The sequence below is a fragment of the Zingiber officinale genome, chromosome 11B (genome assembly GCF_018446385.1).
Source record: "Zingiber officinale cultivar Zhangliang chromosome 11B, Zo_v1.1, whole genome shotgun sequence".
In the NCBI taxonomy this organism is placed as follows: Eukaryota; Viridiplantae; Streptophyta; class Magnoliopsida; order Zingiberales; family Zingiberaceae; genus Zingiber; species Zingiber officinale.
In genome coordinates this window covers 77582309-77591278 of record NC_056007.1, presented here as the reverse complement: position 1 = coordinate 77591278, position 8970 = coordinate 77582309, and the positions used below count along the sequence as shown (strand labels likewise).

The following is an 8970-nucleotide window of genomic DNA, read 5'->3' as shown; positions in this document are numbered from 1 at the left end:
TCATTCCTCATCGCCGGTGACTGATTTGAGCGTCGGAGGGCCAACGTCGAGGATCCCTTTCTTGGTTCGGCACTGACGTAATTTGTGTTACAGATCTATGAGGAATTCACATGAGGTCAGCATGAGCGCCACATTTCTAATTTTTCGTATCTTCAACTTTTGAACATGATTAGTTACCTTAATGGATAATAGATTTGCCATGCTTTTAAAATATGTAATGATTTCATTAATTAAGTTGACAAAGAATAAGAATATAATTAATATCTGTATGATTTTTATAAGCTGCCGGAATTAAATGGATTTTAACATTTAATGTTTACAAGTGGGATTTCTAATTTCCTGTTTAAATATTAATTTGTATAATAAAAAGGGTTATATAAAATGTCTTATTTAAATTGCATTTACTGGGTATTAATACTATAGTAGCCGACACGTATGGACTGAATCATAATTATACGTAATTAAATGAATGAATTTTTATTAAAATTAAAACAAGTGAGATTATTACTTTTCAAAAATTCATAAATATACTGAAAAAAATTGTGTTGGAAAATAAAATTGGAAGCACCACAAGGTTTTCCTTTTTTTATTTATTTATTTAAGAAGATTTGAATTGTAAAATTTATAGCATTTATTTAAAGAAATTAATAAAGAATAAAATGGCATAAAAATCAAAAGGAGGAATTGTGACATTTCTTTTTCATTTATTATTAAAAAGGGTATTCTTACCCGCTACTATACATATAATTTGATGAAATTTCTGGTACTTTTAGTATTATAATAATTATAAGATCATAGTTTAATCCACCCTAATATCAAAACCTGATTTTAAAAGATGAATATTGTAAATTTAAACTTATTCAGTTTTGTAACATATGCTTGAAAAATCAACTTTCCAAACTTAGCTTTTATCAAATTAGCCTTAAAAATTTATTTTAGCAAAATTTTACTTCTTGAAAAATTCTTACTTGCTTAATTTTTGCTGTGTTTTGAAAAATCGTAGTTGAAAAATTCATTTTTTTTAAAAGAAAATGAAAAGTAATTTTGAAAAACCTGTTTTGAAAATTTTTTTTACGATTGAAAAGTTACACTTGATTACCTTTAAATTTATACTTTTCAAAAATCAATTTGTCTCCCCCAAGTCAACTCGACTATTTTTCTTGGTGTTAAAAATTGTACTTTTACAAACTCTTCACTATGATTGTGTACCCTTGCTTATTTTTGATGAATGCCAAAGGGGGAGGGTTAGGTGGTTAAGTTAGCTAAACCAGAATTGAAAATAAACTAACTTAAAAAACCACATAAATGCATGTTGTTTGCATATATCACTAACTTAACGTGTTGTCATTCCATCAAAGGAGAGATTTTGAGTGCGGTTAGCACTAGATTTAACCAGTTTTGATGAATGACAAATAGGTTAAGTTAGTTTTGTTGTTGTCGACACTTTGATCAGTGTCGAGAGAAGTCACGGATAGGTCGTAGTGTGATAGGTCGACGGTCAACGTAAGCATAGCTTGACCGGCCAATTGTAGCAACTAGATCGGATTGGCGCTGACGACAAGTCCAGCCGACGGCTTGCCGCAAAGAGAATCTAGCACGCCGTGGCCGACAGACTAAGCCGAAGTGAGGTAGTCAGGGAGGAGTGACTATGAGGACGGCTCCCGGAAGGGACATTAGGCCGATCCGGCAGGTCCATTTCGGATGTCTGTCGAGATCGTGACTATATTCCGTCTCGGAAGACTAATCTAAGTCATACTTTTTGCTATTACTTTGTTGAACTTTAATTGTGTTAACAATCAATTTTTCCGAGAACTCTTTTCCGGTCTTCTTGGCGCACTGCTGGCGACGTCAACGCTCGACCAAAGTACTCCGGTTTTTACTTAATTTTCTTTGTCGGTATTGCTTTATTGTCACTAGCATTTCCTGTACTTATTCTGTAATCATATTTCGACTTGTTAGTGATTGCCCAACGAAAGTGGTCAAGGACCACGGGCCTTCGAGTAGGAGTCATCACAGGCTCCGAACGAAGTAAAAATATCTGTGTCTATTTTATTTTTCCGCTGCGTTTATACTCGTCTTTTTTCGAATCGATATTCACCCCCCCTCTATCGAATCTAACGGTCCTACAGTTCTTTATAATATCTCACTATCAATTCAACTAATTGATATATTGTAGATTATAACCTTCTACTCTAGAACATTATTATACTTCTTCATTTGACACTGAAATGAAGTAAATATAATAACTATAACCATTGCCTTATAATAAAATAATGAAATATGATACAAAATGTCCTAAGTCAATCAACTCTTGATTGCCTCTTAGGGCTTATGTTACGAACCGCAACTGTATGGTTTTGTCATCAGTAATAAAAAGAATATTGATCCCATAGGGACTGGTTATAAGCATTAGAGATGTCTCACAATGAATTAGTTAAACAATCGACAAAGGAAGTGAATATACTAAGTAGCAACTCGAAATAGAAATAGAAAAGCAAATGTAAGAACTTAGGTTTTATGAGAGTTCTAGAAGTTCGGTTTCATTGTGATATTTATCAATGTAAGGTAATCTACCAATTCTTATCCTCAATTGTCATGCATTTACAGGAAGTTGCCGATTTTCTCCTGAAGAAATCAACCGATAAGGAACTTTTATCTATACCTCTAGTAATTTAATAGTCATGATCCCTATGAAGTCCGTTAGTAGGGTAGCCTGTCACCAACGCCCCTTGGTCATACAACATAGAAACACATCACCAATCAATCCATATAAAGGCATAGGGGATAAATGCACTCAACTATTCCACCTCCTTATAGAGACTAGCTTTACCTTTCAAGGTGATCTCCTAGATGTCCGTTAGTGGGGCAGCTTGTCACTAGTGCCCCTCGGTCATACGATCTAGGGAATCCCTCTACAAGATCCACAAGTATCACAAACATCCAATCAAGCATGGTAATTAGATTCAAACACAACAATCCACACAAGATCAAATAGATACAAAATATAACAACATCATTGAGATAGGAAATTGACATATCCATGAGATTCTTACATCAAATCACACCACAAATACTCTCTTCGGCCAGCCAAAAATTCCTCTCACCACAAATTGACATATCCAATGATTCTTCCTCTTACCTCATCGAACTCAACATTGAGGCCAGCCAAAAATTTGAAGATACAACTGTCTTCCACTGTTTTCTTGTGGTACTGTCCATCTTCAACATTCTTCCACTCATATGCATCAAAAAGATCAAGGTCCTGCCAGATCCTCTTCAAGGAGTTGAAATACTTGGTGACCGGTTCTTCTCCTTGCCGTAATTCACCAAGTTTGAGAGTCAACTCAAAGATTTGACATTGATTCCCCAAATCAGAGTACATCTCATTTATGTTTTTCCATAATTCATATGCCGTAGGGAAACACATATAATTTGCGCCAATCTCCTCTTCCATGGAATTTACTAGCCATGTCATTACCATGGAATTTTCGCATCCCATGTAGCATACATTGGGTCTTTTTCCGATGGAGTTTTCTTTTCACCCGTTAAATAGCCCATCATTCCTCGGCCCCGAATATACATCTTCACTGATTGCGACCATCGTAAGAAGTTGTCGCCATTCAACTTGATGGTGGTTATCTGGGCGGGATGTGAGGAGGACTGAGGAATGGTGGTGGATTCGCTGGAGTGTTCAGACATGGCTTTGGCTTAAGAAATTTCTGGACAAGGAAGGATGACTCTGATACCAACTTGAAAGAGATGACTTGAGGGCATAATGATCTCTCCTAATGAGATTATATTTATAATAATTTCCAACATAATTACAGCTCAATGATTTACAGCAATTAAGAATAATTAAAGCTAATTAATGCTAATTAAAGCTTGCTAAAAATAATCAAGACAGCTAGCTAGCATAATTTATACCTCAGAGTTTTCCTAAATAATCTATATTCTCGACAGATAATTATAATAGTTATGAGCAGTTACATAATTATAATAGTTATAGTACAATTGTAATATAACATAATATTATTTTTATTTATTTTTGATAATTTAAGTACCCTTTGAATCAATTAATAGATGATTGATTCAGACGTATAGAATTTCTCATATTTCATTAAAATAAGTTCAGAAAATGCTAAGTGGTCTGATATTTACAACCAAACTTTCTGAAATTAATCACGTTGAACAAATATTCTATTGGGAATTGACCCCAATTCCCTCGTATGCTTATGTTAGTGTTGCTCATGCCTTGTCACTTGCATGGTGTCCCTAGAACACAATGGTATTATTATTGATTAAAATGAAATGCTACTATATTATAATATTTATCAGTATTGATGAAATTAAGTCATATTTATAACAACGATGAATTATAACTACTATAATATAATTTATTAATGTTAATTAGAGTGAAAATTGTCATATTTTGACTTGGAGGGTTGTAAGGTTTAAGTTTCATATTTTAGTAAATATGAATTATAATTGCTACACTAATATTAAAAATAAGAATAATTAAAAAAATAAAAAATCTACAGACCGATAGTGAAATATCTTTTGATAATAAATAATAAATAATAAATAAATAAATATCTCTTTAATTATTATTATAATAAAATGCACACCCACTCCCTTCTGATTTTAACCCCGTTAAACTTAACCCAGGAACAACACATGATCAGAAACGCGAGTGTTGGAGCCGCCTATGCTGCGCTCGGTCGTGCGTCGCAATGTCGCGGTCTCCTCCTCTTTCGGACCCCGCCGCCTTATGGTCCTTCTCTTCTCTTCTCTTCTCTTCTCTTCCTATTCTGTAAAAGCAGCTCCAGCAACCATTTCCATTGCAGAACAACTCATCAACTCCTGGGGTTTGTCGGAAGCCGTGGCGTCCAGGACCTCCAAATCCCTAGCCCACCTCAAATCCACCGAAAAACCTGACGTCATTCTTAAATTCCTCAAATCCCAGCGATTCCACGGCTCCCACCTCGATAGTGCTGTTCGTATGTCATCGTTCACAACGGCTGTTCATATGGGATCGTATGTGCTATGGTGAATTTACTTTATGAAGCCCAATTTAAAGTCATAGAGCTTAGCCATTAAAAATGGACCTTTGGGAATAAAGATGAAGGAGAAATTGTAGGACTTCATCTACTACAATGAATTTTATTGTAACCAAGTTTGATGGCACATGAAAGATCAGTAGTATTTTCTATACAATTGTGATGTTGTGATGGTAAAACATGTTTATAAACACAAGGCCTGCAAGCACAATCTAGTCAAACCTATCCAGGGTGAAATAAAGTAAGAGTCAGCTCCTCCTGATTAAAACCACACAAGCTTAGAACGCGGTTTGATTTGGACGGACTCGTGCTCCATTGAGGAATATTTCAACTATGATTTGATTGAGCCCGCGCGTCATGGTACAAAGTTTGAAGCAAATTGAAGTTCCATCCCATTCCCACCTCAATAAGCATACATATGCATCCTTGATAAAGTTGGAGATGATATGATTATTAGGCTACTACACCTTAGTGTAAGCGGTATAATTGATTAATGTTCATCATATCGACTATGAAACATAATTAAGATTTTTCATTTACGCAAAAATCAACAGTTTATCAATTACTAATTGAGCATCAAAAACTTGAATTGGTTGCAATACACACATTCTGCAAATCTTGCAACAGAAATTAATTAGCTTTTACATGTACAACAAATTCACACAAAAAAAAAAGAAATCACAATCAAAAATATTCTCAAGGTTAGGTCACAATAGAGAAACAAAGCAGCAAGTTCTGTACTAAATACTCATAACACGGTCTAATATTGTGTGAAGATCACTTGCAAAGAATCTTTAGGCTCTGGAAGCAACTTCTCTTTCTTGGTGATAGAAAAGCATCTCCTCCCACATCATCTCTCTGATCGCGTCTTCCTCGACATCGTCATCAAAACCAAGATCGACGGGGCCATTGGCAGCAGGATCAAACAGGGGGTCGTAGAATGAAGCCATATAAGGATGCTGCAGTGCCTCAGTGACATCGATTCTCTTTGATGGATCAAAAACTAGCATCTTCTTAAGCAAGTCGATGGCCAAGGGATTGGCATGGGGGTATATGCTAGCTAAAGGAATGCCGAGACTAAGTGGCAGTGACTTGATGTACTTGCGAGCATGTTCGTTGTCAACAAAGTTGAGATCAGCATCTCCCTTAACGCCAAGAACACTAACAATGAGCTCGAGCTGGTTGATATCATCAGTGCCGGGAAAGAGAGGTCTGCGCCCAAGTAGCTCAGCTAGAATGCAACCGACAGACCACATATCAATGGAAGTATCGTATCTATTTGAGCAAACGAGCAGCTCTGGTGCTCGATACCATTGAGTAGCAATATATGAACTCATTCCTCGGCCACTCTGAGTCATGGAACGAGCCAGTCCGAAATCACCGATCTTAAGCTTGCAATCGGCGCCATTGACAAATAGGTTCTCTGGCTTCAAGTCTCTGTGAATTACGTTGGCCGAGTGAAGATACTTCAGTCCTCGAAGCAACTGCATTAAGAAAATTAATTCATTGTTATTGATTATATTGTTGGTAATAAATTCTTCTATATATATATATATAGTCTTTTTTCCAATTAATATTTTCATAGTGACTGCATACCTGAAAGAGGAAGTATCGACATTGGTAATCGGAAAGAGGCTGAGGTGTTTGGATGATCTCGCACAAATCCGTATCCATAAGTTCAAAGACAAGGTAAACGTCTCTGAATGATCTCCTGTTGGGAGGTATCATGACGTCCTTCAATGCGATGATATTATCATGCTTCAGCTGTCTCAAAAGCTTGATCTCCCTCAGAATCCTCAATGGACGGATGGGATTTTCAAAGGTGTTCATTATCTTCTTGATAGCAACCTTCTCTTTTGTTTCACGGTCAATCGACGAACAGACGATGCCATAAGCGCCTCTCCCAATGGGCTCGATAGGTATATATTTAGTATCGATCTCAAATAGTACAGTTCGCCCGATAGTGTAATAGCTCTTTTCTTTATTCTCAAAACCTGGTGGAGGATGCGCTACCGATACCATAGCCATGTCCTGTATATCCAACGAAAGGAGCAAACAATATTAAGATATAGTGCTCTACTATTTAAGGATATTAATTCAGAGAATGAGATTAATTCATAAAAGATATATTGGCCGATCGATATCTAGCTACAAGGTTTTATGTTGATTTTATTCAGGAACCATATTTCACACATCAATCACAAATCAAATCTGACAGCAAGGAGATGAGCAGTAAGACTTACTGGGTGCCGAGCGAGAGCAAGAAGTCTGTGGAGAATCCCGCAAAACAAGTGCAGATATGAAGTGATCGCTCGATTCAGGAGACGAAGAAGTTAAGGCGACGCAGATGTTTGTAATCTCAGTGGCTAGCGATATTTTATAGTGTGTCAGCAGAGAGCTATGTTTTCGTAAAGTCAGTTCTTAAACTCTAATTTGACATTAATTTATTAGGAATAAGATCGAGATTCTCGGAACTAATCTTCTTATATTTCCAGATTTGTATTTAGAGTAACTTTTTAAAAACTAATTATTATTGTTATTTGAAATTCTAAAATGTGACAAATGCGCCTCATTCAAAAGTTTGTCGTTTTTCAAATTTAAAATTGACATTAATTTCTAGATTTGTTTCCAAATATACAGTATATTTTAATAATAATAATTATTTTCTGCTTAAGATTCAAATCTGGTAATATCTTTGCTCCGAAAATCTAGAACCGAGACAAAATAGGAAAAAACGTGTGTTTCTCGAAAAATATTTGTAGAAAACTGTGATTTAATATTCTCGAAAAATTACTTAAGTTATTGTGCATTTTCTTTATTAAATATACTTACCCCTTAAAAAAAAAATTAAATCATTAAATTGGTAAAAGTGGTAATAGACTTATATTTTTCGGCAATTTACCAAAATGCATAGATGATTTTGTATTTTTTTTTTTTTTTTGTCTATTTCAGTACTTGATTTTGGAATTATCCAAACAACTTAATCTCACTAACTCCATTTTTCATTTTATCCTCCTCCCTCCTCTCTTATTGTTCATCCAAAAATTAGCACCACAAGACCATATTGTCCTTGTGCCCCTCTCTCGATCTCCTCCCTTTTTGCCTCCTCGTCTTTCTTCTCTTGAGTGCCACGCGTGTCAGGGAAGGCCATCTCGAGTTCTGTGACTAGGAGATCCTGATGGGTCCCAGTGTTAGTGAGGACAATTGGAAACCCTTGCAGAAGCACAATTCTACTAACGAAGTCATCATGCTTGACTACTTCATGTTAGATTTGTGCGAGAAGCACCGTAAAGGAGTCTCCTTTAATGGAATTGCCACAGTTTCATTAAAGGAGACTCCTTTAATGTGTCGAAGAAAAGTATTCCTTATTTGTCGAAGAAGAGTATTCCAACCACTGAAATTTATTATACCAATGTTCTCGGAATCTATGTGTCTTCTTATCAAATTATGTTCGTTGATATGTCAAAAGTTTTGGTTGATATGGCCTAGCATTTAGGTAAGCTCGCTGAACCTGGCCTCATTCATTTATTGGATATTCACATATTTATTTCCTCTTTCTCGGATTACATTCAATAGAAATAGAGAGTTTTATGATAGGATTACAAAGCTAAGACTACAAATTCAGAAGATGTGGCCGCTGAAGGGGGATATTAGAAATTGAGGGACCTTCATATTGGTTTTTTTTTAAAAAAAAAGATAATAAAGTTTTTTTCCTTTTCGTAGCAGATTGACGTTTTTCATTTTCAATCTACAAAAATAACCCTTATTTAACAAACCAATTATATTATTGATAGTTACATAATTTCAAACAAAACTAGAATAACAATTACAATTTTAAGAATAATTAAGTTTCAAACAAAATTTTTAATAATTCTATAAATACTAAATCTTAAATAGTCATACATCATTAATT

The 8970-nt window shown here is 35.3% G+C and overlaps 2 protein-coding genes across 2 annotated transcripts; both read right to left on the bottom strand.

The window, feature by feature from the left end:
* LOC122034065 lies at window positions 1–3475 on the bottom strand. The gene is made up of 2 exons (XM_042593199.1): window positions 3140–3475; window positions 1–72 (listed from the first exon to the last, which is right to left on the bottom strand). Exons 1-2 carry the CDS (start codon window positions 3473–3475, stop codon window positions 1–3), a joined length of 408 nt encoding a protein of 135 aa, XP_042449133.1.
* Window positions 3476–5851: 2376 nt separating this feature from the next.
* On the bottom strand, window positions 5852–7079 carry LOC122034064 (mitogen-activated protein kinase 3-like). The gene is made up of 2 exons (XM_042593198.1): window positions 6654–7079; window positions 5852–6541 (listed from the first exon to the last, which is right to left on the bottom strand). The coding sequence occupies exons 1-2, from the start codon at window positions 7077–7079 to the stop codon at window positions 5852–5854; spliced, it is 1116 nt and encodes a 371-aa protein (XP_042449132.1).
* Window positions 7080–8970: the final 1891 nt, after the last annotated feature.

What these genes read in the sequence shown, in the direction of transcription:
- LOC122034065 (XM_042593199.1), bottom strand. Translation starts at nt 3,475, where the DNA reads ATGACATGGCTAGTAAATTCCATGGAAGAGGAGATTGGCGCAAATTAT. An exon ending in TCAATGTTGAGTTCGATGAG is followed by an intron (nt 73 to 3,139) that starts GTAAGAGGAAGA and finishes AAATTACGTCAG; the next exon opens with TGCCGAACCAAGAAAGGGAT.
- LOC122034064 (XM_042593198.1), bottom strand. Translation starts at nt 7,079, where the DNA reads ATGGTATCGGTAGCGCATCCTCCACCAGGTTTTGAGAATAAAGAAAAG. An exon ending in GTCGATACTTCCTCTTTCAG is followed by an intron (nt 6,542 to 6,653) that starts GTATGCAGTCAC and finishes TTCTTAATGCAG; the next exon opens with TTGCTTCGAGGACTGAAGTA.